Here is a 24,655-nt window from a genome sequence, read left to right as displayed (position 1 = left end):
TGATGCTGTTCTTCATGCTTTACAGCCATTATTGATCTCCTTTTCCAATTTATTCCACCACCATTAACATAAAGTCAATCCCCCTAAGCAAAACCTCTTCCTCCTTCACCCATGATAACCACTGGGCAAGTCGGGTTTGTTTTTATTTACACTGTTTGTCCTGATAAAGTGCTCTCTATCATACACTCCATAGTTGAATCACGTTTGAGAGAGCTGAGTCTGACTCGGCATCAAAAGCCCTGTTACCCGTAGCCAGTCGGTCTAGGAGGTACCTTGGAAACCAATAGGGCCCGAGTCTATTGTCAGATCTGCAAGTAGTCCCTCTGGCTTGTTTCTTCAGTTTCTTAACAATGTCATCCAGTGTAGACATTCCCAACTCTTTTTAAAAAATCATATTACTGGGGGTTCGTACAACTCTTATCTCAATCCATCCATCCATCCATGTGTCAAGCACATTTGTACATTTGTTGCCATCATCATTCTCAAAACATTTTCTTTCTGCTTGAGCCCTTGGTATCAGCTCCTCGTTTTTTCTCCTCCTTACCTGTCCCCCCTCCCTCACAAACCCTTGATCATTTATGCATTATTATTATTTTGTCATATCTTACACTGTCCATCCATCCATCCATCATGCTTTTGATGTCGTAGTAGTGAAATCTTTGCCTACCCCAAGGTCACAAGGGTTTCCTCCTGGTTTAGTAGGTTTAAGTTTTACATGCAGGAGTTTCTTCTGCCCTGAGTTATTTCTCTGTAGTTGGCAAGCGGCAGGGAGCAAAGAGGAAGCTCTTCTTTGGTGTCGAGTCCCGTCAGATTGTCTGCACAGGCAGTCAAGTCATCTGCTTCCGAGGACAGTTGGCTTCTTCCCTTCCAGGCTGGGTGACTGATTTCTCTTCGTGACTGCCGTCTCGAGCTCGGTGCTGAGTGGAGATCATTAGAGCGGACACGCTTGCCTTGTTCCTGGTCTTCCAGGAAAGCCCTCCCAGGATCGAGGGCGGCGTTGCTAGTCGTTAGTGGTCTGGTCAGTTCCATTATGTGGTGGGCCCTGTGTGCGGACTAGACCTCCATCCTCAGAAGCAGACTGTGAGGACTTACTTTCCAGGTGTCTGTAGGTGAGTTGGAACCACTGGCCATTTCCCTCGAACAGGTTTATTGGAATATTTTTCACACATATAATACTTTTCACATCAAGAAGAGTTGAACAGGCATCATCACAACCAATTTTAGGACATTTTCTTCTCTTGTCCTCATTGTTATTCGCCCTCCATTTCCCCCCAACCTCCCCTGGCATGCCCCCAAGGCACCTTTGATTTAGTTACTGTCTCTATACATTCCCCCCCCCAAACAACAACATTTATCTATCCCAGATTTCATACACAGAAAAAAAAACATTTAAGAAATCGAATGGCAATAACAAAGTACAATATATGAAATCCGCAATCGAAAAGAAAGCAGAAAATACTAAAAACTAAAATAAAATTATGATGGAGCAAAAGGAAGACTGAAGGAGAAGGTGTTAAATTTTAACTGAACCACGTCTGTAGTAACCCACTCTCCGTCATAGTGTCGTGGGTCCTGCATGATAGTAAGGCCCATCAGAGGGGATTTACCAGAGGCTCGATCCACTGTCTGATAACAAGGGTGTTCGCATCTCTTAACTGTGATCAAAGGGGAGTCACTGGAGACGTAATCCATGCGTGGACCCTGCAAATAGACTTTGGGCTTCCGTTGTCATCCATAGCCATCTTCCAACCAAGTCGTCACTGTAAGTCCAAATGCCATTCCCTCCATATGATCTGGATTTTATCATTGGCAGTCATTGACTCACACAGGCTGGTGTGCTGCTTCCCTGTGAACTTAGTTAACAGCTCACTTGGGTGTCTGCTTGCTTGAAGACAAGCCTCGAAGACCCCAGATGCTGTTCCTTCTGATAGCTGAGCACCATCTAGTTTCTTCACCACACTTTGCTATAGCACCCATACCTTTGGTGATCACTTCATGAGGGGGAGCCCTGTTCTGAGGGAAGAAGGGAGGCATATTCCAGGGAAGCAGGGCTCCAGGCTCTGAATGTCCAGGGAATAGAAAAGAACCCCCTCAACCTGATAAAGGGCACCTACAAATGACACCGGGTAGATCTACTGCACAAACCTCTTCAAAGTGTTGAAGAGCAAGATTCTTAGATTGAGGCTAGAATTCATTGCAAGCCCCAAATCAATGTATGCTTTATATGTGTCTACTTTTTGTATATGTTTTATATGTGTCTCTGGTTCCCTTTGCAACCACCAACTTTTTGGCTACTGGTTGGCATCCAACTATTTGTCCTACTCTTTACTTAAGCTCATAGGAGTCCTTACGGGAGCATCTTATAGGAGTGGTTACAACTTGGGCTGACATATGCATGATCAGCAGTTCCAAACCACCAGCCATTCTGCAGGAGAAAGACAGTTTATAGTCTGTGAGTCAGCACTGATTCAAGAGCAGTGAGTTTGGCTTGGGTTTCACTGTAGCTTATTTGTTGCCATTAGGTGCTGGAGCGGGTCAGTTCTGACTCACAGTGACCCTGTGTACAACAGAAAGAACACCACCCAGTCCTCCGCCATCCTCCCCATTGCTGTGTTTAAGCCATTGTTGTAGCCACTGTGTCAGCTCTCCTCCTTGAGGGCTTTCCTCCTCTTCACTGACCTGCTCCGCCAAGCATGAGGTCCTTGTCCAGGGCCGGACTCTCCTGGTAACATGTCCCACGTACGTGCGACAATGTCTCACCAATCTCGCATTTAAGGAGCATTCTGGTTGTACTTCTTTTTTTAAATCATTTTATTGGAGGCTCGTACAAATCTTATCACAATCCATACATCCATCCATTGTGTCAAGAACATATGTACATTTGTTGCCATCATCATTTTCAAAGCATTTGCCTTCTACTTGAGCCCTTAATATCTGCTGCTCATGTTCCCCCTCCGTCCCCACTGCCCCCTTCCTCATGAACCCTTCATCATTCATAAATTATTATTATTTTGTCATATGTTACACTGTCCGACATCTCCCCCTGCCTTCTTCTCTGCTGTCCATCCCCCAGGGAGGAGGCTATACGTAGATTCTTATAATCAGCTCCTCCTTTTTACCCCACATTCTCTCCACCCTCCAGGCATCGCCACCCTCACCACTGGTCCTGAAGGGATCATCTGTCCTGGATTCCCTGTGTTTCCACTTGCTATCTGTATCTATGTACATCCTCTGGTCTAGCCAGATTTGTAAGGTAGAATTGGGATCATGATAGTGGGGGGAGGAAGCATTTTAGAACTAGAGGAAAGTCGTATGTTTCATCATTGCTACTCTGCACCCTGCCTGGCTCATCTCCTCCCCACAAACCTTCAGTAAGGGTTGTCCCACTGGCTACCAATGGGCTTTGAGTCTCCACTCTGCACTCACCCACATTTTCAATGATATGCTTTTTTTGTTCCTTGATGCTTGATACCTGATCCCTTAGACAGCTTGTGGTCACACAGGCTGGTGTGTTTCTTCCATGTGGGCTTTGTTGCTTCTGAACTAGATGGCCACTTGTTTATCTTCCAGCCTTTAAGACCCCAGACGCTCTATCTTTTGATAGCTGGGTTGGCTGTACTTCTTGCAAGACAGATTTGCTTGTTCTTTTGACAGTCCACAGCATGCTCAATATTTTTCACCATTGTGGGGAAAAGCCAGCCCCCCACAGCTAACTGCGGGTTCAATAGATGCAATTGTATGGTTAAAATATATATAAATATTATAATAGAGTCACAGAGAGCATGAGAGATAAAAGAGAGATGGAAATCATGGAGTCAGACACATTTCATGCTCGCATGCTCCCCTCAGCCCGCTTGGTGGTCCACGTGGAGAGAGGAGACTGGAGGGCAGCAGAGAGGGGGAGGGGGAGGAGGACAAGGGCAAAGGGAACAGGGGAGAGGGGACCAACGAGAGGCCAAGGAGAATCTTTTTTGCTAACCAAAGAGTATACATCTTTGGGGGGCATGCAAGCCCACTGATTACAGGTAAAGACATACATCACAGAAAGGGGTTGTGCTATGGGTAATACAGCAGTGAGAGGGGAACAATCTAGGGACATACACACAATAGGAAGAGGAGGGATTAGGGGTACACATGTGACAAGAAGGGTGGATCCTCGATTCAGGATGGCAGCCTAACTTTGGATGTCACTGAGCGGGTTTGACCTGTTCCCTGGATCTCCATAGAAACCATTATCAGTAGGGTATAAACCCCTCCTACAGGGACCAGACTAATAATGGTCGCAAGCCTTTAGGGAGAAGTTGCCCATTGTCCTTAACAGCAGGGAGTGGGCTCTACCTGTGGTGGGCCCAGACAGTGATCTGGCAACTGACTGCCTTCAGGGAGGTAACTTGACAATCATTTACCATTAGCTGCAAGCAGTGTCCTAAGTCTAACATATATTTGGGAGAAATCTTTCTGTTTCCCACACACCATCACCGTCTTTCAAATGCATCAATTCTTCCTCGGTCATCCTTATTCACTGTTCCACTTTCACATGCAGAGGAGGCCCCTGAAAACACCCCGGCTCAGGTTAGGCGCACCTGACATCCTTGCTCTTCAGCACTTTTAAGAGGTCTGTGCAGCAGGTATACACAATGGCAGTTGTAGGTGCCATTTATCAGGCTGAGGACATTCTTTTCTATCCCTGGGGCATCCAGAGTCCTGGAGTCCTGCTTCCTTGGAGGCCACCCCATGGTGGGGGGGGGGGTGTCATGCCAGGGATGCCTGAGGTCACCCTGTATGCCAAATGGACTCCACTTATGCTAACCTCTGGGGTCCCTTCCTTCCTCTCAAATGCAGAATTAGCTAAAATATGACAGCATGATGATGGTGGTGGTGGTGGTGGTGGTGGTGGTGGTGGTGGTGGTGGTGGTGGTGGTGGTGGTGGTAGTGGTGGTGATGGTGGTGGCGATGGTGCTGGTGATGATGGTAGTGGTGGTGATGGTGCGTGATGATGATGGTGGTGGTAATGGTGGTGAAGGTGGTGGTGATGGTGCGTGATGATGATGGTGGTGGTGATGGTGGTGGAGGTGGTGGTGGTGATGATGGTGGTGGTGATGGAGGTGGTGGTGGTGGTGGAGGTGGTGTTGATGATGGTGGTGGTGATGATGGTGGTGGTGGTGGTGCTGGTGGTGATGGTGCGTGATGATGATGGTGGTGGTGATGATGGTGGTGGTGATGATGGTGGTAGTGGTGGTGATGGTGGTGGTGGTGGAGGTGGTGGTGGTGGTGGTGGTGGTGGTAGTGGTGGTGATGGTGGTGGTGGTGATGATGGTGGTGGTAGTGGTGGTGATGGTGCGTGATGATGGTGGTGGTGGTGGTGCTGATGGTGATGGTGGTGGTGATGGTGCGTGATGATGGTGGTGGTGGAGGTGGTGATGGTGGTGGTGGTGGTGGTGGTGATGGTGGTGGTGATGATGGTGGTGGTGGAGGTGGTGATGGTGGTGGTGGTAGTGGTGGTGGTGGTAGTGGTGGTGGTGGTGGTGGTGGTGGTGGTGATGATGGTTGTGGTGGTAGTGGTGGTGATGGTGCGTGATGGTGGTTGCGGTGGTGGTGGCGGCGGTGGTGGTGGTGGCGGTGGTGGCAGTGGTGATGGCGGCGGTGGTGGCGGTGGTGGTGGCGGCGGTAGTGATGGCGGTGGTGATGGCGGTGGTGGTGGTGGTGGTGATGGTGGTGGTGGTGGTGATGGTGGTGGTGATGATGGTGCTAGTAATGGGGTTGTACTGGTAGTGCTGGTGCTGGTGGTGGTGATGATGGTGTGTGATGATGGTGATGATGATGGTGGTGATGATGGTGTGTGATGATGGTGGTGATGATGGTGTGTGATGATGGTGGTGATGATGGTGTGTGATGATGGTGGTGATGATGGTGTGTGATGATGGTTGTGATGATGGTGTGTGATGATGGTGGTGATGGTGGTGTGTGATGATGGTGATGATTATGGTGGTGGTGGTGATGGTGATGATTATGGTGGTGGTGGTGGAGGTGGTGGTGGTGATGGCGATGGTGGTGGTGGTGGCGATGATGGTGCTGGTGGTGGTGCTGGTGGTGGTGGTGGTGGTAGTGGTGATGATGATGGTGGCGGCGATGATGGTGGTGGTGGTGATGGTGGTGGTGGTGATGGTGGTGGTAGTGATGGTGGTAGTGATGGTGGTGGTGATGATGATGGGGGTGGTGATGATGATGGTGGTGATTTCATAATGATCATAGTGGCGGTAATATCATGATGATGTTAACCGTAATGGTGGTTATCTGGCCGTTAGTGTGTGGCAGGCCTTGTGCTAAGCACATTGCCTTGGTTCATATTTAATCTTCCCAAACACTCTTGTGTGAGCTACTGTAGTTGTCTGCATTTTTAGAGGTTAAAAAAGGAAAGCACATAGCCGTTTACTTAGCTAGTTGTACTCCACTGTCGTCTTGTCCCCTCTGGTCGCTCAGCCTCCTTGGGAAGAAAAATCCTCCCCCTCCTGACAGAGCTGCCCCCTGCTGCCCCTGGAAGGCAGCTGCCTGGGTCAGCAGGGTGAGCAGGCACACACTCCCCTGTCCAAGGTCCCTCAAAGGCCAGGATCTCAAGTTCCAGTTTGAAGCTAAGGCCTAAGCTAGTTCAAGGTGGCTCCTCTGTCTGTGGTTTCCTCGGTGAGGCTGCCCTCAGACTCACCTCCTTCTTGTTTCCGTTACTTTCCCAGCATGAGCAGCCGCCCAGCTCTCTGGGGTCTTGGGACCCCAGGTTTTGCAGCCAGCCTGCTCTAAGTTCTTTCCCACAGAGGTCAGGGGCCATCATTGCATGTCTTTCTGTTGCCAAGGATGCTCTGGAAGCATCTCCCACACCAGCTGGGCTCCATCCATCTCCCGTGGGGTCTGCAAGGCTCTCTCTCTCTGGCCCCCTCCTCGCCCTGACCTCCCGCAGTGTGACTTCCTTTACTCCTGAGCTTGGCCAAACCCTAGAGTTCTCTTGCTGGGAGTCTACTTGTTTGTTTGGCTGAGACCTTCCTACATTCCGCTCCGTGGTTCCAGCACCCCCACTGTTGGCTAAGGCTGTAGAGAAGTGCTTTGCCTGGGTCCGACCCAACTGAAGGCAGATCCATGTCTTGGCTGGGTCTCTTGACTCTGCCAGGCCTGTCCCCATCCTGCCATGCTGCCTCCTACTTTGGCCTGAACCGCCAACCTCTAGGGTACAATGTTGACCAAGTGTCCTGCTCACTTGTAACGGAGCAGCTGTTCTGGGGCCTTCCCAGCCCCGCCCTCTGCCCAGCATGCATCTGGAAACGGGGTCACTCTTCTGTCCACAGAGAACAGTGGGCCCCTCACGTCCCCAGAGGCCCCTTCCCACCGATGTGTTCTTGAGCCTAGCGCTGCAGCCTCTCTGTCCCCCTGTCTCCCTGGAAGGTCTCCCATCTTTGCCAAGCACCAAAGCGCTGGCATTCTGCCCCTCAGAAGCTGGGGCATTTCCACCTGCCCACTGCCCCAACCTCCGGCACTGCTTTTGTCTTCTGTTGCGGGAGGCAGGGGCCGGCTAACTCTGGCTGGCCCCTAACTTAAGTCTACATTCTTCTTGGGAGAAGATTGGAGGAGCAGTGAGATGAAAGACTTACTGAAAGTGTTTTCAGAGCCAGGGGCTCCGCCCGATGAACTTCTAAACCCAGAAACCCTTAGATCTGCTCTTGAGTGGACACTTCCCCAAGGTCTCCAACCAGGTACGGGCTGGCCTGCCCGCCCACACCAGTACAGGGAGGTCCTTCATGAAGGAGCAGGGCTGCTGGCCTGAGAGGATGGCCCCCTGCCCCCTGCAGACTTTCCTGACCCTCCACGGATCCACCAGCTTTTTCTGTGCTAAGCTTCTAGTAACGTGGTGCTCACTGGTCCCCAAGGTGCCTGTGGCTGCGCTGGCTGCAAGAATGTCCCCCCTGACAGGGCGGCCAGGTCTGTCTCCCTGTCTCCTACCACCATGAAATCCATCAGGAAATCGACATCCCAAACAGACCCCTCCCCATGGGTTGGGCTCCTGCCTGTGAGGGAACCGAGACTCCAAGAGGTAAAGTGACGTAGCCAAGGTCACACAGCTGATTCAAGCTCCCTTCCTCCTCACCCTAGTATCCCTGGTTACTCATGGGGCTGCTAAGGGCAAGGTCAGCAGCTGGAAACCACTGGCCACTATCAGCTTCTGTAAAGAGTTACAGTTCTGCCCTGCCCTATGAGTTGGCATTGATTCAATGGCAGTGAGTTTTATTTGCTTTTGTAGGTCACAGAATTTAGGAACAGAGAGCGCCATGGGTTGGAATCTGGGTGGAGGGCTTGGTGGATCCTCCACGAGCGTGGCCCTGAAGCAGGCTTTTCAGCGGATGAGCCCCAGCCTCTTACTGCACAGACCCAGGCAGGCCGAGTGCCCTGTGGGGTGCACGGGGGCTGTGGGCTATACAGTGACAGTCCCTGGGCTTTGGTCCTTCTGACCAGAAGGCAGAAGGGACGCTCATGATGGGGGGCTGCAGGAGGGCCAGAGCGGGAGGGGAGGATGTAGAGCTGCCCCACAGGGCCTTGTAGGGAGATGAGAAGCCGTTGGAGGTTCTGAGCCGAGGAGGGGCGTGCTGTGCTTCACAGGCTCTAGTACAGTTTCAAGAACACAGTGTGGAGGAATCAGAGCAGAGTTGGGGAGGCCAGATGGGAGGCTCCTGATGATGGCATGGTGGGTGGCCTGGGGCCCTGGGGAGGAGCCGGGGAGCGGGAGTGAGTGTCTGGATATAGTCTGAGGAATGAGGCAGCGGGATTTCCTGGGGTGTGGGGGTTGGGTGGGGGCTAGGAAAGGACATTTGTGGCTTCCTCAACTGCTCGACTCGAGGGACAGTCGTGGGGATTAAGAAGGCGGTGGAAAGCACGTCTGGGGAGGCACTCAGCACTCTCATTTTGGACACGTTCAAGCTGAGCTGCCTTCACCATGGAAACAAGTCAGGCTGGCAGCTGGCAACCGTGAGCCTGGAGTTGGGAGACGTGCCAGCTGGAGATGGAAACTTGGGATTGGGCCCCATGGAAGTGGCAGATGAAGACCTGAGACGAGGCGAGAGACCACCGAGGAGTTGAGTGTAGTTGGGGATGAGAAGAGGTCTCAGGGCCAAGCCTGGGGGCACCAGTGTTTAGGAGATGAGGCAATACAGATGGGGCAGGCACTGAGGCCGGAGGGTGGCGTCCAATGGCCCAGTGCAAAGGGTGCTTCAAGGTAAGGAGCCATTCATGGCTGCGAGTGCTGGCAAGAGGGCCGGGAGGATGAGCGCTGCAGAGTGCTGCTGGAGGGTGACAGGAGCTCCCTTTGCCTGGACAAGTCCATGGGTGTGGGTTCAAGACCGAGAGGAAGACGGACGCACAAGCCCAGGAGCCTTGCTATAAAGAGGAAGCGAGACATGGGCGGAGCAAGGTCAAGGGTTAGTTTTATTTTCTTAAGATGGTAGGAATCATAGTCTGTTTGCATACTGTGGGAGAGAACCCACAGAGAGGAACTGGCGGTGGAGAGAGAAGGGACAGCCACGGCCGCAGGGCCCATGAGGGTGGTCTTGGGCAGGAGCAGGGCATCCGGGAGGTAGGCAGCACATGCGCTTCAGAGAAAGGGGGGTGGGTTGATTTTTTCCCCTTAAATAATTTTGTGAATCAAGATGGGATTTCCATCTTATAAAATCCCCCCTTCCAACATATGCAACGAAGTGTTTTTAGTACAACCAGCTTCTCTGTCCCAGTCTGGAACGTTTTCGTCACTTGAAGAAAACACTCTGTAGGCATTAGCAGTCGTTCCACACTGTCCTCTGGCTCCAAGCTCAGGAAACGCCCATCTATGGTCTGTCTGTCTCTGTGGAGATGCCTGTTCGGGACCTTCCTCAAAAGCAGAAAGCCATGCAAGATGTGGCTCTTTGTAACGGTCTTGCTTCACTTGGTGTTATGGGCCCCAACCTCTGTGCCCAGGGTTAGAGCCTGTGTGGGAATGGATTGTCATATTAACGAGGCAGGATGAGGATAGGGTGAGTCAGGAGATATAAAAGAGATTAAATGCAAGCCAGCAAGCGGAGGTGTGGAAGACAGATGCCACCCAGGTGGAGATCTCCACGGAACCCCGGGCAGGGACGGTGAAGCAGCAAGGTCCTTTCCCGGGGGCCTATCTCCTCCGCTGCAGCAAGAGGTCTCTACCCTCCAGCAGCTGGCCCCTCTCTGTCACTGTCACACTCTCACTCACATGCACCCACAGTGACTAATAGTTTCTATCTCCGGAGTCCTCCCACCTTAATGACACCAGGCGTGGGGGATGCAGGTGGAAACATAATTTCGTAAAACCATAGCTGCCCTGTCATCAGCCCGTCCCCCCCGCCCCCTCTCCCCCCACCCTGGGCGTCTTCCTGGCAGAGCTGCTGCTGAGGGGCCTGTGAGGAAGCACTTCCCCTTGTGTGTGTGTGCATGTGTGTGTGTGCATGTGTGTGTGTGTTGCGCGCGCGGAGGGGCAGGAGCAGGCTCAGGGCATGGAATCCACCCGGACCAGGCCAAGAGCAGCTCCACATCCTCCTCTCTGGTTGTACCTGTTTGCAATTCCCAAATCCCCCGTCTTCCCTGCTTGGCCATGCATTCTGTTCGGTGTTCTCAGCATCTCCCCATGCCATCCCTTTGCCGCCCCCTCTCTACCCCTCTTCGTGGCTCCCCAACCTGACCTCGCTTCTCCTTCTCCAAACCTTTGGTCGTTCCCGAGCGCCCACAAAGTCCAGATGCTTTAGTTTGGGATCCAGGGTGCCCCAGCTTCTGGTTTCCCTGTCTCACCCTCCATCCATCTCTTCCCCAACCTGGAGCCTACCTTCCAGCCTCCATGATGTTTCTCTGCCTCAAAGGCCTTTGTCCAGCGCCCATCTTTGATGTCTGTGTTCTGTCTATTCAGTCTGCCAGCCAGGATCGAATCTCCCCTTTCCCTAAATCCTGCCCTCATCACCCCAAGCACAAGGGAGCATGCCCCCTTCCCTAGTGTTTTCTTTCTTTTTAAATCCGAGCCTCGATATCCATGGAAATGTTTCAGCAAGATGATGAGTCACTGGAAACGCTCACCTATGCCAAGAAACTTGGAAGGCAGCTACCTGGCCAACCGGACTGCCCGGGATCCATGTATACACCGATTCTAAAGAACGGTGACCCAATGGGCATGTGAACACATTGTCTAATGGTATCACAAATCTCATTTTCAAGTAAAATTTTCACCGAAGATCATTCAACAATGATTACAGCAGGACGTTGACAAGAAGCTGCACTAAGTTACACTTGGATTCAGAAGAGGACATGGCGCAGGGGACATCACTGCTGACGTCATATGGGTCTTGGCTGAATGCAGAGACCCCCAGAAAGATGTTGCCTTGTGTTTTACCGACTATGCAAGGGCATCCAACCGGAGGACCCTAACAAGCTCAACACGGCCTTGGGAAGAGCAGGGATTTCAGAACACTTCATGGTGCCAGTGGGGAGAGTTCGGACAGACAGCACAAGGGAATACTGCGTGATTTCAGAACAGGAAAGCCGTGTGTCAGGGTTGTAACTTCTCGCCATACTTACTCAATCCGTAGCGCACCAGCAGAGAAACGGGACCGTGTGGAGACGAACGCAGTGTCAAGGCTGAAGGAACAACCTGCCGTGGACAGGTGACACAACCTTGCTTGCTGAGATGAGGAGGATGTGAAGCCCTTGGGGATGAAGATCAAGGACTGCGGCCTTCAGTCTGGATTACAACTCAATGCACTGAAATCCTCATCGGGACCCGTCTGATAAAGGGACAAAAGATGGACGTTGTCCAGGACCTCAAGTTCTTTGGCTCCACAGTCAGTGCTCATGGAAGCAGAGGTCGGCAAACTTGGACCAAGTATTGGGTTCGGTCGATCTGCTGCACAAGACTTCTGAAAGTGCTGAAAGGCAGGGTACCACTTTGAAACCTAAGGCGTGCCTGGCCCCGGCCATGGTATTTCATTTCCTCCTTTATTTTCACTTCAATAATTCATTTTGTTGGGGCTCTTACAGCTCTTATAATAATCCATACGTCAGTTATAGCAAGCGCATTTGTACATATGTTGCCATCATCATTTCCAAAACATTTCCTGTCTACTTGAGCCCTTGGTATCAGCTCCTCCTTTTTCCCCCTCCCTCCTCCACCCTCCCACCCTCGTGAACCCTTGATAATTTATAAATTAGTTTTATCTTCTGTATTTTACACCATTTGCTGTCTCCCTTCACCAACATTTCTGTTGTTCATCCCCCTGAAAGTGGGATGTTATATGTCGATCATTGTGATCGGTTCTCCCTTTCTACCCCTTCTCCCCCATGTTTTTCCTACCCTCACAGTATCACTCTTCTCATTATTGGCCCTTAGGGGTTTATCTGTCCTGGATTCCATATGTCGAGAACTCTTATCTGTACCAGTTCACATGCTCTGGTCTAGCCAGATTTGTAAGGCGGAACTGGGGTTATGATGGGGGGTGGTGGGGGGGAGCATTAAAGAACTAGAGGAATGTTCTATGTTTTGTCAGTGCTATACTGCACCCTGGCTGGCTCGTCCCTTCCTTGTGACTCTTCTGTGAGGGGATGTCCAATTGTCTGCAGATGGGCAAGACATGGTATTTCCAGTCCAGAGCTGGACAGTGAAGACCAAAGGAGACTCGGTGCATTTGAATGATGGTACTGGTGAAAGTACCCTGGACCACCTGCCAGAAGAACAGACAAATCCACCTTGGAGAAAGGACAGCCAGAGTTCTCCGTGGAAGGGAGGATGGACAGCCTTTGCCATACTCTAGACATGCTATCAGAGAAGCCAGTCCCTGGAGAAGGACGTCATGCTTGAGAAAGTAGAAGTCCAGAGAAACAAAGACCCTGGAGAAGGATTGGCACCGAGGCTGCAACAATTGTGAGGATGGCTCAGAGGAGGGCAGGGCTTCCTTCTGTTATCCAGAGGGCCCCCTGAGTCAGAGGCAGCGGAGGGCACCAACCAAGGGGCCTCTCAGAAATGTCACAGGGCAACGCACCTCAGTGGTCTCACCACTTAAGGACATGGTTTACAACGAGAGAAATCTACACGCAAAAACCCACATGGGCCCGGGTGCCTTATAAAAAGGAGATACCCAGTGTAAACAGTGCTCCCCCTTCCTGCCCTCAGGACCGGGGTCCGAAGAGACTTGCTGAGTGGATGACTGAGCACACATCCCGGGGGCCCCCAAGCTCCCCAAGAGCACAGCGGCTTCTGCGCTTCATAAGCGGGGCTCGCCAGGCAGCACCCCCACAGCCACGTACTGTCTTCTTATTTACATTATAGCAGGTTCTTAGGGTGCGTTGGAAAGTCTTGTCTGTTTTGGATTGTGGAACAGTTTCTAGATCACAAGAAGAGCTTGCTGACATCTGTGAGGTAGGTTTTGTTTCCTTAATTCCATCTAGAATTATCGGACAATACATATTTTATATACATACATTTTAACCACTTTTGGCTTGGCCATGTATAGTTTCATGAATCATTTCATCGAGACTTGTAAATATATGGCCCTAAAACTATGTGTGAACCGATTATTCGCTCTCATAATGAAATACGTATCTGTGCCCACAGCCATCGGCCTTCCCCCCCTCAGATGCCGCTGTCTTTCTTTCCTCTCCCTGACCAGAGCTGCCGAAGGGGTCCTGGTGGGTCTTTCCAAAGAGAAAAGGCAGGGCCGATGGGTGCCAAGAACCAGCTTTTGATTTCTAGTTCTCAATTACTCTCTCCCTTCTCTCATTTTCTCAATTGCTCCTTTTACTGGTGATTTTGGCTTTCTTGAGGTTTACTTCCTGTTTTCTAGCCTCTTCACTTAGGTGTTCAATTAATTTTCCAGTCTGTCTTGTTTTCTGAAATGTGTTAGAGGCTACACTGCCCCTCTGAGTACCACTTTGGCCTCAAACCAGAGGTTGTACTACTGTCTTTGTCCGTTCAGTCAGCACAGTAGTTTCTGCTCTGAGGAGCTAGAAGACAGCCATTTTTAGATGTGTTCCTTTTACCCCTGGTTTCTGTTCATTTCTGATTTCTGCTTCTTGGATTTGTGGAGATTTCCATTTCTAGTCTAGTAGGTAGCTCGCTGGAACCATTCCACGTGTGTCTGAGAAATGCTCACTCACTGAGCACAGAGTTTGCTCTGGTCACTCGCTCCACCTCTCAGATCAAGGTTGAAAAGTTACATTGTTGAATGACAGATCATTACATTTGGGGGGCCAGTTTCAAATCCTTCAGCTCAGTGGGGTGGGTTCGCTTTTCAGAGAGGCCTGTTCTAGAGCCACACAATATTATGGGCAGTTATCCTGGGTAAGCGGGCAGTGGGGCAATCACAGACCAGCTGCTGCAGTAGGGGGTGGGAGGGTGATGGGCACTCAGGCCAGAGAAGCACCATGAAGCGGGGGTGGGGGGGGGTGGGGGGGGTGCAGGAGAGTGCTTGGAGGAGGTGTTGCAGGGCAGGGGGTGGTCTCTGCAAAGGCCCAGAGGGGGGTGACCCTGACACTACTGTCTTTGCGCCTGCCCCCTGAGACCTTCTTTAGTCACACAGCAGCCTAGGGAAGAGGGCCTGCCAGGGCCGTGACTCCTGTGCAGGGCCATCTCTGCGGTAGGGACCCTGGCGGCTGTGTGGGTTTCATGTTGCCCCCCCACAAAGTCAGCGATTTGAAACCACCTGCTACGGGGGTGGGGGCATGGGGAAGAATGAGGCTTTCTGCCGTCTGCACCATGAAGAGTAAGATACAGGCTCAGACCCTCTCCTTGCCCATCAGTGAGTTTGGAGGTTTTGACGATCTAAATGGGAAACCAGTAGCTGGGCAGTTTCCGATTACAAAACAGTAATGACCCAGAGGTGACCTCCACTCCCCGCCCGAGGGCAGCAGAGTCTCCACAGACAGGCAGGCCCTGGGTGCCGGCTCAGGGTAGCCTCAGAATCCCCAGCGACCCCCATTCCTGCGCAGAGGGCGGAGTTGCCCTCGTAGAAGCTGATACTAAACATAAGCAGAGTGGTCTGTCCCCCATCAGGAGCTCAGTGAATGCCTGTACACGTACCCCAAGCCCCACAAGCAGGTCTTACTGCCTGTGGAAACGGGGTCACTGAGGAGTGAGGCCTGTCGGGGCCACAGTGTTAGGCACTGAGGCACGAACAGCCGGTGGGTGGCCATGCGCCACTGGCTCCTGGGAGGAGAGTGGGCTGAGCCAGGGGGTAGAAAGGGGGCTAGAAGGGGAGTGAGGGCCTTGGGCCACGGAAGGGTTCCCCTCTGGTCCTACAGGGCTTTGTCTGGAGTGTGAAGGCGTCAGGCTGGAACTTCTACAGGGAAGCCCTCTCCTCACCCCACTAGGGCTGTGGCTCTCCGAAACGGGCAGTGGGTGAGGGACGGGAAGCTGAAGCAGAGCTGCTAGGGGTGCTGGGAAGTGAGGCAGAAGTGGGTGGGGGGTGGCCCTCGCCTTTCATTCAGTCTCCCAGGCTGGCTGCCCTGCTTCCTCTCCCGCTTTCCCTACTGCCAGCCTACCTCTGCTCCACTCCAGCAGAGCTCCCCCTGGGACGGACGGACACACACACACACACACACACACACACACACACACACACACACACCCCTCCCCCTGGGGGAGACTCTCTCTCTCTCTCCTCTAACCCTCCTCTCTCCTGGCAGAGCTTCTAGTTTATAGAGAGGAAATTGGGGCTCTGGGGAATCAGTTGAACCCCCCAAGAATGCCAGTCCTTATGGGTTGCAGCAGCGCTGAGGATGCCCCACAGGAACTTGTGAAGCCATTCTCTAGGTCAGGAACCCTGGTGGCATAGTAGTTATGAGTTTGACTGCAAACCACAAGGTCAGCAGTTTGAAACCACCAGCTGCTCGGAGGGAGAAAGATGAGGCTTTCTGCTCCCATAAAGAGTGACAGTCTCAGAAACCCACAGGGGCAGTTCCGCCCTGTCCTGCAGGATTGCTGTGGGTCAGCAGTCATAGACTCAATGGCAGTGAGTTTGATTGGTTTTTGTTTTGGGGTTTAGGCCCAGACAGCACCATGGGTTGGAATCTGGGAGAAGGACTTGGTGGATCCATAAACAAGCCAATTAGAGCCTGAAGCATAACCCCCCTTCCTACTGCACCCCCTTACTGCCCAGCCCCAGGAAGGCAGGGTGCCCTTCTGTGGGGAGCACAGGGGTGCAGGCTGGGCGGTGGCAGCTCCTAAGTGCCTCTTCACATCCCAGTTCTGGACACGGCTGGGCAGGAGGAGTTCAGCGCCATGCGGGAGCAGTACATGCGGACGGGCGACGGCTTCCTCATCGTCTACTCGGTCACTGACAAGGCCAGCTTCGAGCACGTGGACCGCTTCCACCAGCTCATCCTCCGAGTCAAGGACAGGTGAGTGCTGGTGCAGAGCCCCCTGGCCCAGGTGGGGCTTGCTCGGCTTCTCCTGCGTACAGAGCCGGACTCAGACCTCGGCGCCGCTCATTCCCACATGGGTTCTTCTGTAAGGCCACACTGCGCCAAGGCCTCAGCCTCCGCTCCCTGATCCAAGGCGCGTCTCCCCTTAGTCTTAGGTAACGAATCTGCAGTCTGCTGTGAGCCCGACTGGTCTGGTCAGTCCAGCAGAGAGCAGTTCGTTGGCATTCAAAGAGGCGACATAAAGGAAAGCAGAGGACAAGCTGATGGGAAGACAGCAAGTCCTGAACAAACCCCAGGACAGCTGGAGAACCCCAGTTCATGCCTGTTCCCCAGGCAGAGCACTAATGGACACACACACACACACACACACACACACACACACACACTCACAGCTCCAATAGGTACCATGTGGGTCAAGTCCCTAAATATGTAACGCAAAAGGAAAACCACAACCGAATGATTCTGACATGGGAGGATATGTAACCGCTTTCCTCATCAGTGAAATGCAAGTGAACATATGAGAGGGCGATTTTCCACCTGTTAAATTAGACTTTTTAAAAACCCGGTGTTACTAACGGTGCTGAGAGTCCCGTGTGGCCCTCGCGTACAGATGCGCCTTGGCTGTGTGCCTACGGCGATGACGCTTTTCAGATAGACCGGCCTCGTGAGTTCGACACTCCCTCCTGGGTCAGCCCTCTCGTTCCGCTGCCATTTATCCACTGCCAGCCGTGTGCCAGGCCCTGCCCCTAGCGCCCTTCCGGGTGGTCCCAGAGCCCCGCGCGACCGCTCCGTTGTCGTGAAGTCCCTGTCACCAGCAGTGTGCTGTGCATTGGAGCGGATGCCAGGACAGCCCCTGGCTGGCCTTGAAACAGGGTTAAGGCTTCAAAGCAAGGCAGCCAGCAGTCCCAGGCCCCCTTTGCCCCCAGGCCCCAGGTCTTGCCCGACTCCCTGCCCCTTCCCAGAACCTCAGAGGCCCACTGAGGAGGTGCTGGAGGCCCGGTCTTGCCAGTGGCCCGTGGGGGCAGTGAACCTCACAGAGCCACTTCTGCTTCGTTTCCCAGGGAGTCGTTCCCCATGATCCTCGTGGCCAACAAGGTCGACTTGATGCATTTGAGGAAGATCACCAGGGAGCAAGGAAAAGAAATGGCGACCAAACACAATGTAGGCTGTGCTTGTTGGGGGCTGGGACGTGTGGGAAGTCAGTACCCCACCCGCTCTGCAGGCCTGGGGTGGGGACCTGGAACTTGGGCTCCCAAACAGCCCAGAGAATGTCAGACAGGCTCAGGGCAGGGTGGGGTGGGCAGGCCAGTGTGTGGCAGGGTAACTGGCCAGAGGCCCAGGGCTATGTCCTGCTCACAGCCCAGCCCAGCCTTGGCCAGCAGAATCCACTCTGGAGGGCCTGGGAGGGGGGGCCGAAGTCACCCCAAGATAGGAACACAGAGGAAAAGGAAAATGACGTATCAGAAAGTATTTTAGTCTGACAAATGAGACCTTCTTCACTCTTCCAATATGCCAGAAAAAAGGGAGAGTTTTCTATTTTTAGGAAACTGTTAAATATCTCTGTGACCAGAGAACAGGAGGAGCTCTGGTGGCATAGTGGTTAAGAGTAGGGCTGCAATCCCCATGGTTGACAGTTCAAAACCACCAACTCCCGTAAACAGTTACAGTCTTGGAAACCCACAAGGGGTCTGTCTATGAGTCTGCATCGACTTGATGTGAGTGAGTGAGTGAGAAAAGTGGGGGTTCAGGCTGGGGGGAGTTAAAAGCTATTAGTCAAACTGCCTAACCTTCAGGCAGAGGCCAGCACCCCAGGAGGCATGAGCTGCTTAGAGGGGCCTTCAAAAGGCCTGCCTCCTCAGTGCCCTGAACATCTGCATTTTAAAAGGTTCACAGGACTTTGTGTGACTCCATGCCACTGTGTCAAGGCTCAGCTTTGCCTTTCAGATCCCGTACATAGAGACCAGCGCCAAGGACCCCCCTCTCAATGTCGACAAAGCCTTCCACGACCTCGTCAGAGTCATCAGGTGAGTGCTGTGCGGGCAGGCCGGAGGGGCCCGGGCTGTGGCCCACGGCTTCAGACACCCCACCGACACAGCTTCTCCACCAGGGCCCTGTGTGGCTCTGGGACCTTGGCCCTATTCTTGGATTTTCTTTCTTTCTTTGTGTGTGTGTGTGTGTGGGGTGGGGGGTGGGGGGTAAAGATATATGTAACAAAGAATTTTCCATTTTAACATTTCTTTTGCCTGTACAATTAATCACGTTCATCTTGTCTAGTCATCAGCCCGGTCTATTCCTATTTTTGGATTTCATATACCTCCGCCCATTTCTCTCCTCTGCCTCCCCTCGCTCTCTCCTCCCCCAGCTACAGACAGGTCTGTGGGTGAACCCAGTACTCACAGCTAAATGGAAAGCCCTCCTGAAGGGTCAGCTCAGGCTGCCGGGAAGTTCCCCTCCCTCCTGCCCCCTGCTCACCCAGCATGGACGTGTTCAACTCGGTGAAGTGTAGGTCTGTCTCCCCTTCCGAGGCTGATGTCGGAGTGCCCTTCAGTATGTTATCTGCACAGCTGGCATTCCGATTCCCAGGCCCACACTTCCGAGCCATTGTTTATGGACTTCCTTTCCAGAACCCACACACTGTCATCTCCAGATATTGTCAGGAGCTTGCTGAATCCCCCAATAAGAGAACAGAGTAGCCCCTTTGGGCTTCCAAGGCTGTCGATCTCTCCGGAAGCAGAAAGCCCCATCTTTCTCCTAAGGAGCAGCTGGTGGGCTTGGTGCATAACATACCACACTACCAGGCTCCTGGCCTGCTAAAGAGACCCTCATCTATTGCACGGTCAGAATCCAGATTTTAATCCCCTCATGGCTAGATGGTCCAAGCAGCCACGTCACTGGTATTCCTGCCACCCCTCTTTCTTGCCCATTTCCAAATCCCCAGCATTCACAGTGGTTCTCAAGTACCGCTCATTGCGCGTGCTCCTGTATGTTGGCAAACTCTACTGGTTCTCTGTGCCAACTGACCTAGGGAGGTGCCAGTTTCCTTCTCTGCCGGCCATCTTCAGATCCCATGACACGTTACATGCATGTGCGCACACGCACACACACACACTCAGCAGTATTAATATTCCCCACTGTCTTAGTCTTAGTCTGCCAGAGGACAAAAGCCAACGAAGCATATATATAAATATGGAGCGAGATTTAGTTCAAGGAGGTGGCTCATGTGGTTGCACAGATGAGCGTGTGAGTTTGGTGTCAGGTGGGAGGTTCTCCTGAGACCTCCATGTGGTGATAAGAGCTGGCGAATTTGCTGGCTCATGCAGGTCTCAAGAAGCAGAGGTCGGATGGTGACAAGTCAGATGCAGTGTTGAGAGGGAGCAGGCCTGTCGGGACATCCAGATAGATTGGATGCAGGTCACGTCCCTTCCACCTGATTGACCAGTCACACCAGATCACAAAATGGAAGTTGATTCCGTGGCATCTCCAAATGGCTGACAGTCATGGCCTGGCCGGGCTGACACACGGCTTTCGCCAGCGCACCGCCCTGGAGCCTCCGCTGGTGCTTTGGCTGGCACGCCTGGACTGCACTCGTGAAGTGGTTTGCTCTTGGACGTCTGGCCTGCAGTTGGACGATGCCACCGTGGCTCTTGGTTGTGGACCTACAGTTCCATGGGCAAGTTTTAGCCGTGGGAAGGGTGAACAGAGAGCATGTAAAAGGCTTGTATTCAGTAGACCTGAGATTTTATTTAAAAGAGGAAATCCAGAAGAGGCCAACACGGTAGAAAACACAAAACATGACATTGCTTGTGACTTAACTGCGTGGCTTCGGTGTATGCATGCCGGTAGCTCTAATCAGAAGGCTGGTGACGTCTCCCTGTCCTCAGCTTCCTCGTTCCTTGGCCTCGGAAGCGCCATCCCGGCAAGGAGGACAACAGCAATATGCTGGTCAGAACAGGCCGCAGGCCACCGCGTTGCTGCCAGTCTGACTGCGCTTTTCTGCTCTTTTCTGTCCCACAGGCAGCAGATCCCGGAGAAAAGCCAGAAGAAGAAGAAGAAGACCAAATGGCGGGGAGACCGCACTGCTGGCACCCACAAACTGCAGTGTGTGATACTGTGACGGGCCTGACGTCCAAGGCACGGTGACCAGGAACTGGCCGGTCCTCGGGAGCCCTCCACTGCCTCACTGCACTGAAAACCATTTCTAACCACGACCCTCGGCCAGGGACTCAGCCCGGGAAGGGAGAGTGGGAGGGTGAGCAGGGAGGAGATGGGGTCTGGCTTGGCCTCTGGCAGAAGCAAGGAAGCGACACACCAACAGACGGCTATCCAAGCCCCTCCCTCTGGTGTGGAGTCGCCCCTCCCGGCCCCTCTCCCAGTGGTGTGTTGCTTCTTTTATCTGCAGCGCGTCATTTCCATGTGCAGGTACAGGTACAAATCAAGCCATGAGCAACTCTCCCCCGTCCTCCCCAGTCAACAGTGTTGAAGCTTGGATGTCTTCGCTTGATTTGAAAAATTATTTGAGTGATTATTATTTTATTAAAGGGGCCTATGTCCATTGGCTGATGAGGTCTCCTGTCTTCAGAAGGCCCCTCTGATAACTTATCTGGAAGGTTTGTGTTTTGGTGGTATTTTAAAAACCGAGTTTCCCCAACAGTGTCAAAACTCAACTCAAGCTGAAAGGATAGTGACTTTGACAGCAGACGCCAATGGACAGAGTTGCTGGACGCCCCGGGGCCTGGATGAGACCTAGGAGGGAAGCAGGCCCTGTGAGTAGCATACACATTGGAGAGAAGAGAGATGTGTTCACCCAGAGCGCCTTGTTAACGTTGAGCATGCGGAGCTTGGGAAATAGAAATGCATTTTGCTGAGGGCAGAGTCGGGCATGTCTGTTCGACAACAGGAAATGCGGGAACCGACCGGCTTTGCAAAGGAGTGCGTTCATTCTGTGACAGCGTGCGTTTACATCCCGGGGTCCCTGGGCTGCTCTGAGCTGTCCTCATCACCGGTGCCTCTCTGATGTCAACATCCTAAGTTCTCCATGTCCATGGAAGCTCATGTAGATGCCATCCAGAAAACTCTAGTTCATGCCGAATCTTAATCCAAACCCAGGTGCTGCTGGTGCAAGCCCAAGACTGGGTTCGCCAGGACCCACACAGCCAGGCAGCAAGAAGAGCAGCGTGTCCAAGAGAATGTCTCAAGATGGCACAGCTCGTGGCCTTACTTACCAGATGTTGCCCATCTGGGGACATCGCCAGCAGCCAGCCTGGTCCCTCTGTGGAGAAGAACAAGCACAGATCAAGGGAGCGCAGATCCGCACCGACATGCCTGGATTCTCCCACCATAGAGTTGCTCACTCAGTTGCCCGAGGCTCGCAGCTGAAGACAGAGTCCCCCACAGGACGAAACCGTTGGGCGTCTTGTCCTTTGGAAAGAAAACTTATTATCTGTCTAAATAATTCCCTCATGGAAAGGATAACAAAGAACATTCCAGATGAGGCACTTCCGAGTTTCCCAGGGTCCCTTAACATGAGTGAGCATTTGAAACATGAAACAGACAAACCCTGTGCTCCTCGGAGCCTGTGTCCCTGGCGGGGGTGTGAGCAGCTCCACGGGGGGCTCCCAGCAGCCCCGGGGAAGGGGCAGGGAGGATGGAGATGCTCTGTGTTGAGGACGTATGGAGCAGGACAGGAAGCCCTGCTCACAGGGCAGTGTCCGCTGCTAGAAAACAGGTACTGGGCATGGACCGCCGTCAGCATCCTCTTACCTAGTGCAGCCGACAGACAGTCTCTTGGCAGCAGAGAGGGGTCGTTGGAAGTAGACCAGTTGGGCTGGAGTGGGACCTATAGCCATGGAGGAAGCAGAAAGGAAGGTAGGATCAATAGCCTGGCTCCTGGGCACCAGTATACGTCAGGGCACATCCTCCCAACTCCCCGACCAAGGCCTCTGATGGTCCCTGACGCCATCTGCCAGGGCTCTGTCCTGCACACAGCCTGCCACTGGACCCCACAGTGCCTAGGGGAGACACTGCCTAAGGAGGGGCCCTTTGCATGGTCCACACTCTCATTTTCCCATCGGCAATGGGTACAGAACACTTAAAAGGACAGGTTGGTTTTAGAGCTGAGGCTGTTGGACAAGCCAGAGCAGGCCTGCGAGCAGGGCAGGCCTGGCACCCTGCTTGGCATCTCCTCTGCTCTCCCGGTGGAGTCAGGCTGGGAGACCAGTTTGTCACGTGACTCCAAGACCATGGAGCTACTGGGGTCATCCCTATGTGCTCCTTGGTTTCCAGGCCCCGGAAGTGCCAGCTTGACGTGCCTGGAGCGCCCCACGCCTTGGACACCTTCCCACTGGTCCAGCATTTCCCTAGGAACTCCTTCCCCAGCAGGAATCCCAGCCATCTCCACTCGCTGCGGCCTGGGCCATGGCCGGGGCTCATGCTTTCTCTGCACTTGGTCACATAGGACAATGAGTGGTGGCTGTTGGTTTCCAACCAACTCGGATGGTTTGGCATAGACCTCTACCCGCCACCTTCCTGCGCTTGCTGCGGAGAGCACGTACTGGGCCTGAAGTGGCCTGCCTCTCTTTGCCAGAGCTGTGACCAGTAACACATGGCAACTCCGACCGTCAGGTCCCTGAGACGTGGCTCTGGACAGGCTCTCCCCATTAGCAGCCCCTCAAGCTTGAAATCCCATGTCGGGTTCACTTCGAGTGGAAGATACTTGAATCGGTGACCGTGAGTGCCCATGCGCGCCGGCTTCTGTTACACGTCCCTCACAGATGGCCATTGGCGCCAGACGAGAGCGAGGCCTGGAGATCTCGAAGACGCGCGAGCCTTTTATGTGACGTTTTCCTCAGTCTTTGTGTACCTTGACTCATTAATAAAGAAAGGAAGAGGAATGTTCGCCTGTCGTGCTTCCGCTCAGTCACATACTCCCCAGGCTTGACTGCGAAGTCACTGGCTCGCCAGCACATCGCCCCTCTTACTGCGTGACGCTGGCGGAACCAGAGCTTCCCAGACGGACTGGGCCCAATGCCCCTTTCAGAATAAAAAGTACTAAGTGCCTCCTTGGTAATTAAACACTTTGGTACAATAACCCATAATCCAGGACAAAGTGTAGGCATCTGCTTTTGCAGCCCCCCCCCCCGGATCATTCCAGAATCTTCCAGGGGGTGGTTTCACCCACATTGGGAAACATGGATCTAATCAAACCTAAAGTAAGGAGGAAACCAAGGGCAGCCATGAGAGGGGGCGGGGCGGGGGGTGACTCTCCTTCCTGCAGGCAGGCTGGTGCAGAGTTTAGAGACAGCCTGCATGCATGGCAGGCCTGACCCATATGTATTTTTGAGCAAACTCGCTGCTTACATTTTCCGTTGCCCTATCTATAAAGGAAGTAAGAATCTGCCCCTCACTCTGTGCTCCCCAAGGTAAAGATGAGGCTGTCTTCTCTCACAATGGCTTCTCGCCTCAGAAACCGTGCCGACTCCAGAAGGCCGGTCCCTGTGGGCTAGAATGAACTCCATAGCAGGAGGTAGTCACTTGAGTAGTCTTGTGGTTGGTGACGGTTAAGTACTCAACCACCAGCCAAAAGGTTGGCAGCTCTAATTCACCCAGAAGCGCCTCACAAGACAGGCCTGGTGATCTGTGTGTGGACTGCATGGACAGTTCTCCTCTGCATATGGGTGGGTGTCCGGGTCAGAATCAGCAGCAGCTGGCCGCAGCTAGGCACTCGAGGACTGAAGCTGCATGTGGGAGCGCAGGGTGAGGGCCCAGAAGCGACACTCTCTCTGAAGGGTACCTGTTGGGCTTTCTGAGCTCCCCGTTTCATGGAAACTGCCCTGCCCCATTCACAGGGGTACACTGTCTTATGCACGATGTGCTTCACTTATCTGTGATTGAAGCTGTATGTGTGTGTGTGTGTGTGTGTGTGTGTTGCACTTAGTCAAGCTGAGCCTCTCGGGGGTCTCTGTTCTAGGAACTAGGAATAGAGACCATATTCTGTTCCTGCTACCTCTTGGAGTGACTATAGCCGAGCGTGCAAACTTGGGGGAGCTGCAGGTTGCATCCCATATCCTCTGGTATGCCCCGGGGCTCCTTCCTTTTGTCCTCAGATGTGCTGCTTCTTGAGGTCAGAAGAATATAAGATAGACTCATTTACTCAAAATTAGAAGCAACTTCATTTGCGGAGGGGAGGAAGGAATGTTTACATGATACACTTTATTTGTAA

General features: G+C 52.9%; 1 protein-coding gene across 6 annotated transcripts in view; it reads left to right on the top strand.

Annotated features, from left to right (window-relative positions):
* The window catches only part of MRAS (muscle RAS oncogene homolog), a 50,705-nt gene extending 29,708 nt beyond the window's left edge, over window positions 1-20,997 (top strand). For all 6 annotated transcript variants that reach the window (XM_075546854.1, XM_075546858.1, XM_075546857.1 and 3 more), the window contains 4 exons: window positions 16,260-16,413; window positions 17,499-17,598; window positions 18,382-18,461; window positions 20,452-20,997. In XM_075546854.1, the coding sequence (XP_075402969.1) occupies window positions 16,260-16,413; window positions 17,499-17,598; window positions 18,382-18,461; window positions 20,452-20,551 (434 nt within the window). In that variant the 3' untranslated portion in view covers window positions 20,552-20,997. The remainder of the gene's footprint in view (window positions 1-16,259; window positions 16,414-17,498; window positions 17,599-18,381; window positions 18,462-20,451) is intronic.
* Window positions 20,998-24,655: the final 3,658 nt, after the last annotated feature.

The sequence above is a fragment of the Tenrec ecaudatus genome, chromosome 4 (genome assembly GCF_050624435.1).
Source record: "Tenrec ecaudatus isolate mTenEca1 chromosome 4, mTenEca1.hap1, whole genome shotgun sequence".
Classification (NCBI taxonomy): Eukaryota; Metazoa; Chordata; class Mammalia; order Afrosoricida; family Tenrecidae; genus Tenrec; species Tenrec ecaudatus.
The sequence above is the reverse complement of the archived record's forward strand: the minus strand, read 5'-3'. Positions and strand labels throughout refer to the sequence as shown.